This window comes from Musa acuminata, chromosome BXJ2-3 (assembly GCF_036884655.1).
Source record: "Musa acuminata AAA Group cultivar baxijiao chromosome BXJ2-3, Cavendish_Baxijiao_AAA, whole genome shotgun sequence".
Classification (NCBI taxonomy): Eukaryota; Viridiplantae; Streptophyta; class Magnoliopsida; order Zingiberales; family Musaceae; genus Musa; species Musa acuminata.
The window spans coordinates 3,513,696-3,534,445 of NC_088340.1; the positions used below are offsets into that span (position 1 = coordinate 3,513,696).

General features: G+C 39.5%; 3 protein-coding genes across 3 annotated transcripts; 2 read left to right on the forward strand and 1 right to left on the reverse strand.

Moving 5' to 3' along the window:
• Positions 1-1,719: 1,719 nt before the first annotated feature.
• On the forward strand, positions 1,720-4,794 carry LOC103976842 (exocyst complex component EXO70A1). Its single transcript, XM_009392167.3, has one exon. It carries the CDS (start codon positions 2,293-2,295, stop codon positions 4,303-4,305), a length of 2,013 nt encoding a protein of 670 aa, XP_009390442.2. The 5' UTR covers positions 1,720-2,292; the 3' UTR covers positions 4,306-4,794.
• Positions 4,795-9,363: 4,569 nt separating this feature from the next.
• LOC103976843 (protein OXIDATIVE STRESS 3 LIKE 4) lies at positions 9,364-10,520 on the forward strand. The gene is made up of 2 exons (XM_009392168.3): positions 9,364-9,794; positions 9,962-10,520. Exons 1-2 carry the CDS (start codon positions 9,502-9,504, stop codon positions 10,359-10,361), a joined length of 693 nt encoding a protein of 230 aa, XP_009390443.2. The 5' UTR covers positions 9,364-9,501; the 3' UTR covers positions 10,362-10,520.
• A 1,696-nt stretch (positions 10,521-12,216) lies between these two features.
• LOC103976844 (metal tolerance protein C4) lies at positions 12,217-19,516 on the reverse strand. Its single transcript, XM_009392169.3, has 13 exons — positions 19,090-19,516; positions 18,956-19,010; positions 17,747-17,879; positions 16,534-16,589; positions 16,095-16,209; positions 15,909-15,966; positions 15,721-15,839; positions 15,368-15,487; positions 14,500-14,601; positions 14,348-14,420; positions 13,770-13,837; positions 12,738-12,798; positions 12,217-12,658 (listed from the first exon to the last, which is right to left on the reverse strand). Exons 1-13 carry the CDS (start codon positions 19,376-19,378, stop codon positions 12,498-12,500), a joined length of 1,410 nt encoding a protein of 469 aa, XP_009390444.2. The 5' UTR covers positions 19,379-19,516; the 3' UTR covers positions 12,217-12,497.
• Positions 19,517-20,750: the final 1,234 nt, after the last annotated feature.

Consider the following 20,750-nt stretch of genomic DNA (forward strand, 5'->3'; position numbering starts at 1 on the left):
AAGAAAAAAAGTATATATATAAATAATTTGTGTTATAAATTTTATTATATATCATATATCCCTCAAAACATTTAAATATCACATGCATCACTATTGATACGATTTTCTTGAAAAAGCTATTTTTTTAGATAATATATTTATTTTTAAATATTAAAAAATATCATTTCCTATGATAATATCATTTTTAAATAATATTATCATTATCTTTATATAATATCATTTTTAAATATTAAATAATTATCTTTAGATAATATCATCTTTAGATATTAAATCATTATCTTTAGATAATATCATATTTAAATATTAAATCATTATCTTTAGATAATATCATTGTTTTTAAATATTTAAAAATATTAAAAAAGCTATTTTTAGATAATATCTTTTATTTTTTTAAAATATTAAATATTTAAAAAAATATATTTTTAAAATATTTAAAAATAATCATTTAAATATTAAAAAAATATGAAAAAAATTTCAATATCACATGCATCACTATTTTTAGATAATATCTTTATTTTTAAATATTAAAAAATATCATTTTTAGATAATATTTTTTAAATATTAAAAAATAACATTTTTAAATATCTTTTATTTTTAATATTAAAAATTTTTAAATATTAAAAAATATCATTGAAATCTTTTTTGTTGTCTTTGTCACCTTTTATCCTATCACTCCGTCTTTACTTATCATCTCTACTACTATCCATCCTTATCATTCCTAGAAAATTATTTTTCTTAATGTCACAATACTTTTAAAAAAATATTAATATAAGTTAAAGTTTCATAGGGAAGATGTGATGGGTTTGGACTACTAATGTGTTGTGACTAACTCAAACAATAGTGTCGTGTCAACCTTAACTTGTTACTTCCACAAAAACTTTGACCTTCAATCCCACGTCACTTATCCTTTTGGTCACACCAATCTAAGAGACTTCCAATTATTTTATTTGGTTATTTAATTCATCTCCTTCTTATCTAGAAGTTGAGATGGAGACACCTCATGGCAAGAGCTTGAGATGTGTTTGATCCAACTTGCCACATTATCAGCATAGCATATATATATGTTACTACATCCTATTTTTTTATGAACGTAAATTTCAATATAGCCATATATATATATATATATGTATGTACATGTGAGTCCCAACATTTATCTTTTCACATGAATTGGTATTAGAAAACTCATATTTATTAAATAAATAATAAAATATTTTTGATATACTTCTTATCCATTTTGGATGAATTCGTATGACTTTATTATTATTTTAATTCTCGTAATATGAAATCAAATATGCTTTTCATATGTAAATGATAATAGAAAGGTAAGTAGTTCACAGAGTTTGGCAGGCAAACTCCCACATGAACACTCCCAACACACAGCTTTCTTGGCCTCCCAATCCAACCAAACTCTCCCACAATTCCCAAAGCCACCAGCAAACATAAAACCTTCTCTCTCTCTCTCTCTTCTTCCAATAATATATATATATATATATATATATATATATATATATATATATATAAAGACAACTCTGACCACAAAATGAAGTCAGAAGCTGTCCCCATGTCACAGTGTGAGATGCAGTGGTGGCTTCCCCTCTCACCTGTCTTGCTTGCTGCCCTCAGATTCCACCTCACATCCAAACAAAGAACACCACCAAAAGGAATAGGAAGAAGCTGCATTCATCTTCTCCAAAAGCCCTCTCCACTTTCCAGTTTCCATCCACCCAACCCTTCCATTCTTTCTTACCCATTTGTTCTCAGTCACCCCTAATCTTTTCATTAGGCCCCAACTATTTCTTCTTTTCTCATCTTTGCCACCTTTCCATCTCTCTCTCTCTCTCTCTCTCTCTCTCTCTCTCTCTCACACATCCCCTCCTCCTCCTTCCTTATCTGTCCTTTCCTCACATCATTTCCATATCATCTCAAATTCATCTCTCCTTTTCCTTCCATAACACAATCCCTCTTCTCCTTCTTCTCTCTCTGTGTGTCTATCCTTCCTTCTTCCTTAGCCTTTTCCTACCAAAATCCCCATAAACAAATCGCTCCCTTCAACCTGCAGGACATCACCACTGGTTGTTTATCCTCCTCCTCTCATTCCATTCCCAGTCAACATTGGTTTGCCAACCTCTGCTTCCCAACCTCCCACCTTTGCTTCTCCCTAACACGCGCACAGAAAAAGGCCATGTCTTTCTTCTTCTCCATCTCTCCTGGTTAGAATAGCGTCAGACCACTTCAACTCCCCTCTTGTTGTTGGTACGAGTCTTGCTCTGGGATTATTAGGGATTTTGGTTGATGGAAGGGGGAGAACGGGGGATCTCGAGTCTGGTGGCGGCGCGGCGGTCGCTGCAGGCGAGCCTGGAGAAGTCGCGGACGCTGGGCGCCGCCCTTGCCCGCGCTGGGCCCCGCCTGGACGAGATCCTGCAGCGGCTTCCCTCCCTGGAGGCCGCCGTCCGCCCGATCCGCGCCGACCGTGACGCCCTCGCGGCCGTCGGTGGGCACATCGACCGCGCCGTTGGTCCCGCCGCTGCTGTTCTCAAGGTCTTTGATGCGGTTCACGGACTCGAGCGCTCCCTCCTCTCCGACCCCCGCGCCGACCTCTCCGGCTACCTCTCCGTCCTCAAGCGCCTCGAGGAGGCCCTTCGCTTCCTATCCGACAACTGCGGCCTCGCGGTGCAGTGGCTCGACGACATTGTGGAGTACCTCGACGATCACGCCCTCGCCGACTCGCGCTTCATCGAGGCCCTCAAGACCTCCCTCGCCTCTCTCAAGCTGTCCCCTTACCCGCTCGACGGCGGCCTTCTAGCGGCCGCCCTCGACAAGCTCGAGTCCGAGTTCCGCCGCCTCCTGGCTGAGCACACCGTACCCCTTCCGATGCCCTCGGACACCGTGGACGCTCCCACCATCGCCCCTTCCCCTATCCCGGTGCCCGTCATCAACAAGCTCCGCGCCATCCTCTTGAGGATAACGGCAAACAGTCGGCTCGATCGCTGCATCTCGATCTATGTCGATGTGCGAGGGTCCAATATCCGCGCCAGCCTCGGCTCGCTCGACCTCGAGTACCTCGAGATCACGCCCGCCGAGTTCAATGACGTGCAGAGCATTGAAGGATACGTCGACAAGTGGAGCCGCCACCTTGAATTTGCCGTCAAGCACCTCTTCGAGGCCGAGCTCAAGGTCTGCATCGAGGTGTTCGAGCGCTGCGGGCCACGAGATGTAGCCTTGTCGTGCTTCGCAGAAATCGCCGCACAGGCTGGAATCCTCGCATTCCTCCGGTTCGGGAAGACTGTCACCGAGACAAGGAAGGATCCCATCAAACTCCTCAAGCTTCTTGACATCTTTGCGACGCTGAACAGATTAAGGTTGGACTTCAACCGGCTTTTTGGAGGAAAAGCTTGCGTTGAGATCCAGAATCAAACCAGGGATCTTATCAAGAGATTGATTGATGGGGCGTGTGAGATCTTTTGGGAGCTTTTGCATCAAGTGGAACTACAAAGACAGATGCCACCTCCCTCGCAAGGATCTGTGCCGAGGTTGGTGAGCTTTGTCACCGACTATTGCAATAAGCTTCTCAGTGAGGAATACCAGCCGGTTCTTACTCAAGTCTTGATCATACATCGGAGCTGGAAGCAGGAGAAGTTTCGAGAGAGGCTCCTAACTGATGCAATTTTGGACATTTTTAAAGCCCTCGAGACGAATTTTGAGACTTGGTCCAAGAGCTATGGGGACACAATCCTCTCCTACCTTTTTGCTATGAACACGCATTGGCATTTCTACAAGAATTTGAAGGGGACAAAGCTTGGGAAGCTGATAGGTGAGGCAAAGTTGAAAGAGCATGAGCAGTACAAGGATTATTATGCAGCAATTTTCTTGAGGGAAAGTTGGGGAAAGCTTCCATCTCTGTTGAGTAGGGAGGGGTTGATATTGTTCTCTGGTGGTAGGGGCAAGGCTCGAGATCTGGTGAAGCAGCGACTGAAAGCATTCAATGCATCCTTCGATGAGATGTATCAGAAGCAGTCAAATTGGGTTATTTCAGACAAGGAACTGAGGGAGAAGATATGTCAGTGGATAGTGCAGACCATTGTTCCTACTTATCGGAGCTATATGCAGAACTATGGGCCTCTGGTGGAGCAAGATGCAAGTGCAAGCAAATACGCAAAGTACACTGCCCAAAGCTTGGAGAAGATGCTTGGTTCTCTTTTCCAGCATAAACCCGGAAGAACGATGAGTCTTAACATCAGGCACTCAAACGGAAAGTTGAATAGTGTAATGACCAACCTGTCACGCTCTGCCTCAACTGTGAGCTGATGAAGCAATTTCTGCCATTTAAGGCGAAGGGGAAACAAACCTGCATTATCCACAGATGCAGCTGTAGAAAGTATAAGAGGCTGGTCCACAGTAGTTGTTGTTAGATTGATGAACACATCACAGACGGATGCTTGAAGAAGCAGCACAATTTTGGTGGCTCGATGTCACAAATGGCTCTGACTAATGTATTATATTTGATAATTGGGGATAGGAGAGCCACCGACCGTGGAAGCTGGAAATTAAACATGCGGCATCCAAACTAATACATAAAGAACAAATATGATGAACGGTGCATGGGATTAGTTCCTTGGCACACTTTTAGTAGAAGTTACTTCCCTATACTACGTTAGAGGTCCTTTTCTCTCTCAATATGCATTAAGTTTCCTAGCATATTCATTTTAGGCTTGAGGTTGGAGGAAACCAAATATGCAGTTTGTTGCTTCTATATGTAAAGTTTGTCTATAAAGGTGCATATGGTGCTCTTGTGTATTTGTTTTTTTCTTTTTTGTATTCTTCAACATTCATGTTACCAAGCTGCAATATGGTAAGAGTTAGGTAAGATGCATACTCAAGCAGAACAACTTGGACTAATAGTCATCAACATAGAATTTTCTTGTAAAGTTATGATGTTTTGGCTCACATCATTTCATAATTTTGAATGTGCTCTCTTTTGCTTCAGAGGAAACATATGCTATCAGTTTTGCTTCTAACTTGTACTTTGCATTCACATGCTATTGCAAATGACTATTATTGACTCGTACCTTAGTTGTGATGGTACTCAATATTTTTATCTGTCTGAATTGCAATGCATATCAAGATGGTCTTAGAAGAGATGGTAAGTAGTTCATGATGTGAAGTTCAATGAGCACAGAAGATTGATAATGCTATATCATCGGAGCTAGGGAGTACATGTTGTGTTTATCTGATGCTCATGTTGATGATTCATGCTTAGATCAAAATGAATGCACATTTGAAATTCATCAATACACATGTTGCATCCCAAGTCCTGTAACCTCAACATTTCCTCTTTCTTCTCTTGCTTGAAATTCCTGAAGTAATCATTGTCCATATCCTTAGTTTGATTTGCCTTATTTTATTATAGTGTAATTAACATATCATGAGATGTACTACATGATTCCACAAGTGTTTTAGTTGCTAGTAGAGATCATCTAAGCAAGGTTTAGTTCTCCACATTGAAGATCCCTCTTATCTTGATTAGACCTTTCTGAAGGGTAACTACACTTTAGGTTGAGCAAGTGTGACTTACTTTTGAGTTTTGAGTACCTCCATTTGGTTTCTCTCAAAAAGATGTCAAAGACCAACCATTGCAATAACTATTCTGGTTTCCATGCTAAAAGGCCTGTAGACATTCCTTGGTAGCAAAACAAGATATCCATGCTGATTGAAGGAAAACAGTAAGGTCTTTTAGGTAAGTTATCTTTATTGTACTTAAGATTAGTCATTAACAAGAAATCGTTAAAAGGGTATTGGGTGCCATACTGTAGTGTCCCTAAGAGAGAAGTGGAATCTAGTAAATGTGCAATTATTTAATGACACCTACAATCTAGAGGCTTGTTATGGGACCTGGGAGGGTGAGATCAACTTCTTGACTTACAGTTCAAGGTGGACCTTAATAGTTAGAATTGAAGTGGATTAAAGGCTACTAAAGTTGGTAGTGATGCCTGTGCTATTGGACCACAAACTACTTGATTCAGAAAACTTATGTCTTTTAGTTAAGACATTTTTTGTTGATCTCTAAGCACTAATTCATGCTAAAAAACATGCATAACTTTTCAGTGACACTGGACTCAAAAACATAAATATACACTGTTACTTGGAGAAACCAAAGTGATGAGCCCTTCAACCATTTATATTGAGCTCATGAATGCTGAAGGTGAAGGAGAAGGCAATCCTCACTACTCCATGATTTCCCTTGTAACGCAAAGGACTTTGAATCTTTAATATGTATTTGGTTAATATCTACTCATCTCTAAAATCGAACACCTTTGATGAATGAATTGTATCAATTAGGTCATCATATGTGAGAAGACTTGTAGGCTTTTGCTACCATAAAGCAAGCAAAGACAACTTGGAGAAACCTGAAGGGAAGGGAAATAATCTGAGGCAACCTTGATGAAATTGCTCAGATGAAATCTCATGCAGATGTATAGATTTGGTTTTTTGGTGGTTTCTTGTCCTATTCTCATTACAAATGTGCCATATTGATTGATCAATGAAATCTGTGGAGTAACATTTTCTTTTTATGAATTATAATGTTGACAACAAGCTTACATGGCATCGGAACTACAGCATGACAAATTCATGAACTTAAAGAGTGTTGCCTCTGAAGTTGGTCATGACCCTTATGCCATCAGTATGTGATTCATAACTTTTGTTGTTGATGGCTTCAATCTTCTGTTTTGTGATTTTTGGAAAGAGTTTATCATGCAATCAGAAGGTGTTGTATGGCTAATATTGTAGAAAGCTTCAAGCATCTATCTTGTACCAAAAACTTGTGATTCAAAAACAGTAAACTTTAATTGATTCAAAGCAAACTAATTGTATAATTAATTTTCTTCTATTGATAATTTGGTTTCAGTCTACTCTCTTACTGGTCTTAGCTTGATCTCAAAATATGAGGCAAGCTGAAGATTAAACTGAACCAAATTGACTGAAAGGACCTGTACAGAAGAAGTTGAATTCAACTTCTATTCAGTCTTTTTTTCTTGGGTAAATGCCTCCTTTCTTTCCTCCTTGTTGAAATGTCCTGACCAGACTAGCAGTTCTAATCAGATATATTTCTCCTAGGATTTCAATTATGTTCACAAACTTTGCTTCAAAGATTTTGGTTTGATTCAGTCTCAAGATTCTGAATTAACAAGTTCTGTGGATATCTCAATGTGCATATATAGGAAAACACCATTATGGATATTGGTTTATTCTGTGTGGTTAGAAATAATTAGATTGATTCGACATGAAACAATTGATAATTATGTAATCAACTAAGACCAATCTAAGAATCGGAACATTGCATCACATCAGAGTAGAGAGATTGTTTCTGTAACTCAAACTCGAATAACTTAGATTATAAAAGTCATTCTATCAATATGAAATCTCGAAGCTGGTTTTCTTGAAAGCTACACTTTGAATGTCCCTCACCCACTTAACAATGGCAACTTACAATCCCTCCGATCAAATCTTTATCCAATCTCGGAATTGACTCGTCCTATCTTGTGCTCTTTGGTACTTATCATATGTCTGTCGTTGAAGTTTTTCGTCGCATGGAGATGAAGTGACAGTGATTCTTTAACCAAAGAGGTGACATTCCAACAACCGTGCATTGAACGCTCATTAATGAGTGGCTCCATTAGGCTGTGAGGGAAGCCTCCGCTAAGTTTTCCACGTCCTGCCATTGGAGCATCTGCAAGTGAAACAAGAAGAAACTCACCGTATTCATCTTCTTCTCTGCAACACTTGGTTCTTTGTCGTCACCCACCTTGTCATTTCCTCTCTCTTTCTCTCTTTCCTACCAAAGTATCTCTTTGGTTGATCCACTCACAGCTTGGTCTTGTTCATCATCCTCCCTCCATCCCACGATGGTGTTTCCTAAGAAAATTATCCTTCCTTTGTGAACATTGATACGATTAATATTTCGAATCAATCGATCCATTATGTCGATATGAGCTAAAATAAAAAGATTTAAAAATATTCTTTATCTCAAGAATAATTCCCTCATTATTTTTTATTGTATTTCTCATTGACTTGATCGTCAGAAAAATCTCATCCGATATATTTTTAATGATATATTAAAAAAAAATTATTTATGATATAATAATTTTAAAAAATTAGGTCAGATTAGCTTCGAATTGTGATCCTAAAAAACATCAAGGAATAGGACATGCATTTGAATCCTTGGAACAAGAGAATTGGACATGTTCTTCCAACAACACCACCTTGTGCAGGCAGCATGAATGAGACATGTGGAGGAAGCAATCACCGTTGTCTAGCTAGCAAAGACAAGGCATGGAGATGGTCAAGGTGAGGATATTAAACAAGGCAAGATTGGTTGATGAGATATATCAAGACATGGGTACTGTCTGTCACACTGGATTCATACAAGATAAGGTGGGGGAGAGGACAAATGAAGGAATATTTTGGATTATGATGATGTTGTGAGGTTGCTTTGGTTATGATCCACCTAATCTCCATGAGATTTAACTGCTGCCACTGCTTTTAATGGACCCAAACATAGCTTGGAAGATCTGTCTGCCATCCATTTTGTAGGCGTATGATGGCCTTTTGACAAAGCAATGTGAACTGTTCTTCTTCACTTGGCTGCAGAAACGTACGCCTCGGTTAACAAAAGAAGACCAGTAGCAGTCAGTCAGTGATGTGTGTTTGGATACCGATCAAGTTCTTTCCATGGCAGGAGGAGAGAAGAAGATCGATGATGCACAGTGTCCTGAGAAGGCTGGAAGATTTGCTTCAGATCTATTCCACGATTAACAAGAAAAATTGAGGAAGAGAACTTGATGCCCTGTAGCTCTACTCGAAGGAAACACAATCTTTCTTTGCTAAGGATACAAATTTCCAGTCAATGATTTCTGCAAAGGTATTGAGGTATTGATTGAGTGGGTCTAAAAGAATGGAATCGATGCCCTCAGCCTCACTATGCTGCGATCTTTACATGTTGTCTCACCACTGCAAAGATACATGTCAGAAGGCATGTCTGCTTGCAGTAGCCACAGAGGAAGGAAGCATGGCGGGTCTCCTCATGTCATTTCCAGAGGATTACCTGTCCGTCGATCCAACTCTCATGTATTTTTTTGGTCGTATTCACGTATGCAGACAGTATAATAGTACGTTATGCTGTCTACATCACAGAGAGACAGAGAGAGAGAGAGCGAGCGAGAGAGAGGACGAGTTGGGTATTCATTTCTTGTGGAACGTGTCAACCCCCGTCGTCTTCCCTTCCTTTCTTCCTTCATATAGTCTCTGCTCTCCTCTCTCTCCACGCCTCCCTTTTCTCTTATCTACTTGCTTTGAGGCCCGACGAATTGGCAAAAAGAAAGCCGCTTTGCCGAGTTGGGAAGCCGGGAGAGGACGCTGCCGCGGCTGGCCGGCCGTTGACCGGCCATTGATGACAACAGCGCCGCCGGGGCTTAGCAGGAGGCCCCGGAGGAGAAGAAGAGGAGGATGTCGTCTCTGGTGCTGCCCAGCGTGGGGCTGAAGGACCATGTCAGCCTGCCGCTGCGTCTCCACGGAGAAGGGCAGGAGGAGGGGAAGGAGGTGGAGGCGGCGAGGAAGAGGAATGGGTTCTGTTTGGAGGGCAGAGTAGAGGCGGAGGAGTCGTCGGAGAGCTCCTCGATCGGCGCTGCCTCGTCGTCCTCGGAGAAGGATGAGAAGGAGGAGGAGGAGGCGGTGGAGAGCAAGAGGAAAGATGGGGCTTTTGGGTCTTTGGATCCCTTGGAAGACTCCCTTCCCATCAAGTAAGTCTCTTCTTCTCTCTCTCTCTCTCTCTCTCTCAGCCATACAAAGAAGCCACCTGCTTCTTGATCTACGCATTTCTCTTCTTAGGAATTCAAAGGTCGTGTTTTGATTTCGGTTCTCAGTTCAATCGCTCACCAGAATCTTGATCTTGACCCGACTGTTGCAGGCGAGGCTTGTCCAACTTCTTCTCGGGGAAGTCCAAGTCGTTCGCGAGCCTGTCGGACGCGGCCATGGCGAGCGCGGGGGAGCTGGTGAAGCCCGAGAACCCCTTCAACAAGCGCAGGAGGCTGCTCATGGCGAGCAAGATGCGGCGGGCCTCCTACACCTCCCTCGTCCGCCCTCCGCTGCCGCCGCTCCTCCCCTCCGCCCACACGGTGGAGGAGGAAGCAGACGACGACGACGACGACGATGACGACAAGGAACAACAACAAGAAGACGACGACACCAACAAGAACAAACGCCATAGCACTGACAACACCAACACCAACAAGAACAAGAACAAGAAGCAGGGTGCTGCTTTCAGATCTCCAAGATCCTTCTCCCTTTCTGATCTCCAGCAACTGTAGTAGTGCCCTGACCCCCAACAGCAATTAAGGGCACAAACAGCGTCTCATGTTACAAGGTCAGCCCTCTCTCTCCCTCCCTCCCTCCATGAGAGTCAAAACAAGAACAAGTAGTGTGCGTGACATATATCACTGCAAATCCAAGAAGAAATCTTTCGCTTTTGTTTTTGCCACCCCCAAAGACGAGTTGATGGCAGTGGAGCAGTCGCAATATCTCATCAATGGATCTCTCCACGGATCCTATGCTCTTGTGGGGTGTGTGTGTGTCCTTTTGTGGTTGATTAATATTTAGTAGTAGTAGTAGATGATGATGAACAGTAATAATGGTAGGAGATGAAGGTGGTGATGGCAATGGGTGGTGGGGGTGTGCTTATCCTCTTGCTTGCTTCCAACCATTAAAATAACCTCATGCCGTACCACACACCACCTGCTCTCTTCTCCTTCACAGCTGTTGTCTTCCTCATGGAAGGAAGTCATCATCAGCTTAATTTATTTGTCCCAACAAAACATCAAACTCTGTCCATTAATCTATCTATCTTTTGTACTCGATGATATAGTCCTCTAGAACACACCCTAATATCATTCCTAAGGATCCATTTTGATGGGATAACTTACCAATTAATTTGATGACATTTTGGATATGATAGTTTACTCTTCCATCTTTGATACATTGACCAAATCAAATCTATAAATATTATAAAAGTGATCTATTATTCTTGTGGATAGATAGTTCAATGAATCATCCATATCTTCAAAGTTGAGTCGCTCTCAAATGGATATCAACCAATTGTACAGTGGAAGCAAAGAGGTTGATTTCTGCTGCAGTGTTGTGTGCTGCTGTGGGTGAAGGATGAACTTAATGCACCCCTCAAATCAAAGAGGTTGCTCTCAGAGACAAGGTTGGTGGGTGTTGGATTTGGTAGTCCCCTCAATCTATCCTTATCCAATGGAGATGATTCTTTAGGTGAAGAGCACTGTTTTCTCCCTCCCTTTCTCTCCTCCTTTTTCTTCTCTTCCTCATCCAAACCGATGGCCTCCTCTGTGAAGAGTCAACACTTGAAGAAGAATCAATTATAATGCTTGATAATAATAATAACATCAATACAAGATAAAAGTGATGGCGATCATTGGAAATTTCGACCGCCCACCTAATTTGACAACGTGTCGGACAAGCAGAATTGAGATCCACAAGCAATCTAACGTCTTCTCCTCGTGCTGCTTACGAGGAATCAACTTAGGATGGCTTCCATAGACGCACACGACTCATGTCGTCTGAAATTTATTTTAATTATTTATTTGAAAGCATAAATTAATTAGTATTTTGTTTGAGACATAAAAGTCATAAAATCAACCTCATGTAGTCTAATAAAAACATGCATAAAAAGAAACTAAATTAACAATAAACAAATAATTGATTGACAACATAAAGTAAAGTAAAATGACATCGTAAGCTTTGAACGATCGCAAGACAAAATATCTAAAACCCATTTGATATCATATTGATTACGATGACCATTGAGATTTTTGTGATGATTATTTTGAAGATTTTTACTACCAAAATATAAAAATTTATGATGCATACAAAATCCAAAGGTGCTCACATTTTTCAAGAGACGACAATTCTGGTCTCCCTATTGGAAAAAATTGTCATGGTGTTGGGTTTTCGGAGAGAGTGGAAAAGCATGCCTACACTGCCGTGTGGTGTTCTTCCAGCTGTTGCTTGCATGCTCATCAAGTGTTCGCGTCTTTGTCTTCCTAACCAAGAAACAAACAGACGACGACAACAACAACCAACAAAAAGATGTGCATGAACAATTTTATATGGTCATTCTCTTCTACCTAAAACAACAAAAAAAAATGAAGACGATGATCAAATATTTGTATTGATAGAAGAATTGATAGCGATCAAAAGGTTGTGGTGGTCATCTCGATCAAAAACCAGTTTGCGCAAGTCGACCAATTTGAGCGGGCCATTATAAAATGCCCAACACAAAGGTCCTGCAATTTTGAAACTCCAGATGCAAGGTTGTATTCTGGGAACTTCCCACGACCAATGATCATAACATGACATGAACAAGAATATAGCACCCCCCGAACAAAAGATCGATGCCCGGTTCGTAGTCCGATCAACAGAAATGATTATGAGCTCTTGAGTCGATCATGCCTGAAGTGGTGGTACAGTGAGAGCCCCTCGGGATTGTGTGCCTCGATGTCGACATGCCTGATCCCAGGAACAATCTTCTGAATCTCTGATTCGAGCCTGTCCACCTCGCTGCCCAGAGCTTCTACGACGTCCTCACCTTCCAATCACAAACAAAAATACTAATTACCTAAGTCATGCATGTTAATGACATGCAACACAATCAAATTACTCAGTACCATAACTAGCCATGACATTTAGCAGTGCTGTATTGTCTTCAGACTTTGCGGCCTCCCGAAACTGTTCAACACAAGGAAGTGCAGAGTTGTTAAGCTAATTTCATAAAAGTTGGATATTCCAGAATCCTTCTCCGTTTCTTCTTGCATTGTTTGTGCGAGTTACCACCAGTTATAAATGGTCACTCATTAATGCCTTCTTGTGAGCATTTGTCATCGAGCTCTACTCGGGAAAGGAACAGACAGCGAGTTGATCTATTTGTTTCGCATATCAATGTCTGCTACCTAATAACCCGAACATCACAATCTGGTTCACAGGACTTGGAAATCATAAATATAGGTTTTTGGATCATATATTCAATGACACTAGATTCAGTGACTTGTCTGATCCATGTTTGGTTATGGCCAGATCCATGATAAAAATCTCATTACCCAATTTGATGTTGAAGTATTTCAACCTCGTGTAAACAACAACAACAACAAAAACAATAAAACCAAGCGGTAATCTCCCGACTCCTCCGGCTCAGGTTCAACTCACATATAGCACATAAGATTGAACAATTCCCTTCTGTTCCAACACAAATTTCCTTGGCCACATAAACCTTGCCACTTGTGACCTGCATCAACCTAGAACTCTAGCCACAGACCATACAAGTGATTTTGGACTCCATTTTCTATTGAAGCAGACTGCATCTGACACCCAACCTGATGTATGGTAGTAATTGCATGGCCAATTGGTTGGACTTGGACCAGGTCCATGTTCAATATTTTGGATGCAAATTTGAACCAGTTTTGTTCAGTTTAGACATAAATACTAGGTTGATCCAACAGAACTCGACTCCAGTAACACTCCTACCTGGACATGCTTATGATGTCCGAAGACTAGACATGCTCAATGACCAGAGATACATAAACAACCAGTATACGAGTAATGTGATGCAAAAGAAAGGTCAAGTAAACCATTGCATAAGACATGCTTATAAGGCAATGATCATTAGAAAATGCACAAAAAATTGAACTATGTTAACAACATACTTGTTTTGCCCATTCTTCACGTCCAGTTCTTTCCAAATAATTTTGCACCAATACAACCCCATTGAAATCTGCAGCACCATATGCAACATAAGTGGGAGCCTGTATGCTTTAGGGCCAAAATTTGTTTCAAGTGCTCTTCTTAATGTAGTAAACTATTCAAAACCAGTCCAGATATGCAGATAGTGAATTTTGTTCACTATTTTTTCTCTATAAAGAAATCACGTGGGAATTTTCTGAGGCCGCAAGTCACTAAAGGACGAAAATCTACATGCAACTACGGATGCTTATCAAAATAAGAAATATTTAATATGAGCCTCTATCTAACATGAGCATGGTACCGACACAATGTTCCATTCTGATGCCAGCAAGGCACAAAACTCCAACATGGATTTGATACCAAACCTTATCGTCAGCACATATCACACTAGCAATTAGCACATTAAGGAGACACCCCTGTGTTTCCAGGTTTAAAACCTTTAATTATGTTACAATGTCCTAATCTTAGAAATTATGACAAATCTAATCCTTCAGGAAACAGAACTGGATGGATTCATAATTATGTAGAGTACAAAACTTACCTATTTCTGCTTTGAATCTGAAAAATCCAGGGCCAATGACCTCACTCTTGCAATCGTACAAGGCATCTACAACCTGCAGTAGGTTAACGCACATGTTAGAGAAGCTTAATTGATATCTATGAAAAGTTCCATGTTGTTGGTCGTGTTTTCACCGGATCAGATTTTAAAAACTTGAGTACTTTTTCCATGTCATGGTCATCAATTGCCCTGCCAATCAATGCATGCCTGTTCCTCTGAATGAGAAATATAGCAACCTGCAATACTAAAGTTTAACATTAGTTGAACTGTAATTAGCGCTAACAGAGTTCAAATCATTTTCATATAATAATAATATGACAGTCAAATTTATAAATCATATTTAATCATTTCATCCTTTTCATAGGTGCATGATGCAGTTTCATCCATGGACACGAGGAAATATTTAGCTGTAATTCTCCGTAATCCTCACAGTATTTTCTTGTCTCAACTTGTCTTCCAGATGAGCCTTTCTTAAAATAATCATGATCTATGCTTTAAAAGAAATGTTCCTCCACATGTATATCCATCAGGATTTTCCCTCGCCTTTAACAAATATATAACAGACTCATCTGTGAATCTTTCCGCAAAAGAAACATTAAGCATAATATTAGTCCATTGAAACTAATGAATGGTTGTTTATTTCTGATAGCAGATACGCAGAAATGAGAATACATCTCAGACAAGTACCTGTATCTAGTTTACCTTGTGAAAATATGATTACTCTACTTTATACAGATATTATCTGTCAGTACCATTTTGGACTATGAGCCTATACATTTCTTCCCACCGTTAGCAAACTATCCTAAGCCGATACAAGCTCAAACAAATTTTCATGCTTTCAGTACTTTAATTTCAGCAAGACATGAAATTGGCAAACTGGAATGAAAAGAGAATCACAGGGGAAGGGACTTTGTATGATTGAACCGGTTAGATCATACTGGTCAAGAATATCTTAGAAACATTTATCAAGCATTCCAACTCTTTCAAGGATAAGTCACATACCATTCCAAGCAGATTACCAACTATGATAGAACCAATTGGGTCGTATATTGCATTTCCGGTTGTATTGACAGCCACCAATGACGCTGCAGCAATTGCAAGACCAGTCACTGCAGCACCATCCTGCAGAACAGAAACAAGCTGAGATACCAAGAAATGAATGCCACATGAACACATCATGCAAGAGCGAATAGTAGGACAGATAATGAATATGCATATCTGAAAAAGATAACTAGATGTTTGATGAGTAGTATATATATGGTAAACAAAACATGAACAGATTAAAAGCATTCAATCAGAAACACACACACAAAATGATAATAAGTTCATTACAGCTATCTGGAACATAAGATCACCTCTGTCATAACAGCAACGGATGTTGGATCATGGCCACGCCATATATAGTCCCACACTTTCATTCCTTCTGCAGCTGCACCTTTCTTCACAGCATTAATAGCAACAAGCAGTGAAGCACCTGGAAAGGCATCTAAATTATCATATTATTTTTATCAAAGAATAAAAATCCAAATGCCTTCAGATATACCTTCAATGAGAAAGGATCCACCAATCACTAAAGCAGCATAATGGATATTTTCAGGAGGCTGTGTTATAAAAGAAATCATACAAGGAGATCAGCAATGGAATTAAATGTTCGAACAAGCAATTATGATATAATGAGGACCTAACTTAGATGATAAAATTTATAAAGACATGATTTCTTAACACGTACATGAGAGTTCCACAAGTTCTGAAATCCATGCACAACTGTGGCACCAGAACCCAGGCAAAAGATGCCAACAGCAGATATTAAAGACCAAACAAATCTTTCCTTCGAATATCCATAACTGCAGTCAAGAATAGATAACTCAATAAAAGATGAAAAATCAAAAAGTTTTAAGATTTCCAAGGGACTTAAAAAAGTTTTATGTACATTAGCTTACATATTTCTTTAACATATCCTTCAGAAATATTAAACCTAATGCTTGTTAGATGTGACATAGATACAATTCCAGAAAAGGAAAAATACTAATGAAAACAGAAAGATATAAAGGTGAGGCTCTTTTTGCTGATGATTTTTTTGGTTTGTATTGGATAATTAACTTAGCATATGTGTACCATGATAAAGCGGGAGGAATACTGTGAATAGCATGAATAGTGGGTAAACCTACGGGTGCAGAGCATCTGGAGCACGCCTTGAGCTGTTCAAACCATATGCAAGAAGGGCCTACATTAACAAAAGTAGTCAAATTAAAAACTGGCAAAAAAATCTTACTAAGACACAGACTAGTTTTTTTTTAAAATATATACTTGTTTGGAACCAGTTCCTAAGAGAAAAGAATTCTCAAGAATCTAATTTCTAATTTTTGTGTTTGAATTGAAGTATAAAAATAGGAAATGAAATTCCTTTTCTCATGTGAAATCAAATTTGAAAGTGATTTGCACTGATCTTCTACTAAATTACCCTTAAATGCAAAAAAATTGAATGCTTAAAAGGATAAAGTATAGCTATATTGTCAAACACAGTGCACTAAATAAAAGTTGCACTTCAGAATCTGTAAGTACATGACTATTCTGAAGAAATAGCAATAACTTTTAGGTTGCCTACTGTAGTTGAACAAAATGATTCTCTTTATATGCGTAGCCCAAGAAATTTGGATAGTTGGATGGAAGAAAAGGACAAATAGCAAAAAGAAAATGTAAAAGTATAGTTGACTGGAATAAAGATGTCAAATGCTCAACTCATCAACAACCAAACAGTGCATTCCTACTTCCCCAGGAACATGCATAACCATCTTGGGAAAAACATTCAGCAAGATGCATGCAACAATCGCTGTTTTGATGACTAATTCAAGCAATCCAAATTCTATTCAGTGTAAAAATTGACAAGAAAATACAGGTTTGGAGACGGTAATTGACGCCAATAAACTCAGGTTTGGAAACAAATCAATGATTGTCTCTCTTCTGTCTAGTGTGTCTCCTTTCCCTCTCTGTCTCTCTTTTTCCTAGTGTCTCTCCTCTCCCACTCTTCTGTCGGTTATTCTTTTTTTTTTTCCCTTGTTTGTGTTGTTTAACCACTGGGCTACACGTATATTGGTAACCTAGAATAAAAAGTTAGTACCGAGATATTTAGAAATTATCAAGCAAAACTTGATTGTTTTTGGTTGAATTGTGAAATTCCAAGGTTTTGGGCTATTGGAATTCCCATTCCCAAGCTCTTCTCATTTGAAACAAAGGAATTCAATAAAATTATGGTAATATGGATTTCATTTATTTTTTCATTTTCATTCCAAACAAACTCGGAAAGAAATTTTGTAGATTAGTAACACGATACTTAGGTTGAACATGGAAGGGAATATCATGTGACATCAAGATTGAAAATACCTGGTTCGTGAAGTCTGCAACTGAGTGTACAACCTCAGCTAACATAACATGGCTAGAAGTTGAAAGCCACACACCAAACTTGAGAGAGAAGACAAGAAAGTTGCACCACAGTGCAGTGGTAACTGCACGTTGGCTGAGATAGCATCCAATTGATAGTTAGGCAAGTAATCGAGAAGAATAAACTCCAATTCAAGGGTAGGAGTTATAAGACATACTTTAACCAAAAAGAAATAGAAAGATGAAATTTTTACATAGATACACAAGTATAGAAGCAATATTCAACAGAACCCCTTGTAGTTATGATCCCTAGTTGTATAAACACAAACAAAGAAGTCACTAGAACTTAATTGTACTTGATTTTACGGGAAAACAATACTGCAAATGAAGCATCATCCTTCCGTTCTCTTATTGAATTAGTTTTTCATTTAAGATCAGTGATAGATTATAAACTAACAAATAAAACAGATACTGCAATCAGCCCAAGCTGCCACGGAGTTCGTGTTATACTCGTCCTTGATCTAGTCCTTACTAGCTTCCATGCATCTATATTTTGCTTCGTATGGCACTGATGTGGTGTTAGTTCGAGGTTTCACATCAGCTGCAAACACTGACATGAAACCAATGGTAAGCTCTTCTAATTCAGCTTCAGTCTTCACGTGCAACCCTTTAAACCAAAAGACATACTTCTTCAATTGATAACAATCGTGCAATGGACTAATTATTATAAGATGTGAAAGAATGTTAAAACCAGAATCCTATTTGTATAAGATGCACAATTGCTGAAAGCATCGTTGCTAGCAGCTTTTAATTAAATCAAGTAACAACTAGTTCCTAGCATCTCTCAGCAGTCTCCTTTGAGCTTTTTAGAATTTGACGTGTTATAGCTTCTTTGTTAACAGATTTTTCAGCCATCTTTCATAAAATATGTATCAAAATTGATTAGTCAACTCGCCAAGTTCTTCTTTTAACTTAGCAGATTCAATGTGAAAGTTAAGGCTACAAGGAAGCTCAATTCTAGAATCATCTATAAGAAAATAACCCTTTGCTATTTGCTGTGCCATTGTTAACAGATAATGACAGACAGATAAATCATTGTAGGTGATGAGTAATGTGATTCAAAAACTACAGATTTACATGTGAAAAACGAAGTCAATATCTTGATTCAGCATTACACATTAAAAGGACAACTAGATTGCGGCGTCCATTTACCTGTGTTCATCATCAAAAGGTGCCCTTTTAACCTTTGCAACCCTAAGGGAATAATCTGCAAGCAAAAAAACATGTATTCAGAATACTCGGAAAAGGGGACGTTTTCTCGCACTGGCATGACAAAGAAACTCAACTGCGAACGAACGAAGTCAAGGCAGCAGACGAGTCGATTCGAGGAGGCCTCGCCGAAGAAGACGACCTAAAGACGAGGAGATCGAGACGAGCGGGTGCGACCTCCTGGGATCGGTCTTCGTCTCGGGAGCTCGCGTGCGGGAGAGAAGAGGCGTAGGATACCAGTGGGGCGAGGATGGAGCCGTCAGCGGCGGAGGGGAAGGGAGGAAAGGGCGGCGAGCGGCGGAGAGCGGGGGAGAGGTGGTCGCCAAGGCGGCGGAGCGTCACCACCACCGTACGGGGCGTACGCATTAATCGAGACGCCGCCGCCGCTGCTGTCGCAGCGCAGCTTCCTTCAGAGTCCCGCGAGGGCGCGATGCATCACCGGTGGGCAAAAAAGGGAGGAGGAAATCGAGAAAGCAGAGACGAACCGAGAGCGACGCTCTCATAAACCCCTATCAACTCATATATTCCTCCAATCCACTTATTAACTTTTTTCCACACAAAAATTTAACTAACATAATAATTTCTTTAAATTTTATTTTAAATTATTTATTATTAATAATAAAACCTTCTTTTAATAATATAAAATTATCTCAGTTTATATATTACTCAAATCTAATTTTTAACTCAAAGTGTTGTTTGTACACGTTTAAGTTCGGGCTGAGGAGTCAGCACGACTTGATTAACTCCGACTGATCAAGGGTGCCACATGAGAACTTTCATGATTGGGATGGGTTGTGAACATTTACGCCTGTTGTTGCGTCACCAGCCCCTGCACTCAGGTCGAGGTCGGGATGAGTTTCCCGATCCGCCCCTGAAGCTTAAGTTAGTATTGAGGGAATAAGAGTGAGATGTGTGTCCCTACTCCCTTTGGCCGAGCAACGGGCACTCTTGTATACAGGAGTCGGTCGTATGGTGCAGGACGGTACTGTGCGGCGTCGTCTCTAGTTTCTTGGGACACCTTTCGTATATGACGGTGCCGTCTCGAGTTTCTTAGGGTGGCTTTATACCCGACAACATCGTTCCAAGTTTTTCGAGGCAACTTTGTACCCGATAGTACCGTCCCGAGTTTTTTGATCCAACGTAATCCGTCACGATGGCCTTTGAAATCCCTATTGATACTGTCGTAGTCGTGGGCTGCTATCAAAGGGTGTATTACATAATTACAAAGTTTTGATTAACATAATATTCCATAAGTTTTATTTTAAAAAAATTAAACCGTTTTCTGATAATTTTTTTTTTGTTTCCTTATTAATGACAACCAAATCTTCCTTTAATAATATAAAAAATCAAACTATAAAATAACTCTATAAGTCTCGTATTCCGTGTAGTAAGTATATCAGCGTACATATTATTCCAATCCACTTACTAACTACCACGTGTCCGATAATAACAATGCTTTAAATAACATAATAGTTTCTATGAACTTTATTTCCAAAAAAAATAAATCGTCTACTTACAATTTAATTTTTTAATTCCTCATTGATAAAAACGAAATATCTTTTTAATAATATAAGAATCATTCTAGAAAATAACTCTATAAATTCCGTATTCCATTTAGTAATATATCAGCGTACAAATTAATTACTCCCTCCCACTTGCACAATAATGTTCTATAAGCTTCATTAAAAAAAAAATCATCTACTAATTTTTTTTTTCAATTCCTTATTAATGAAAACAA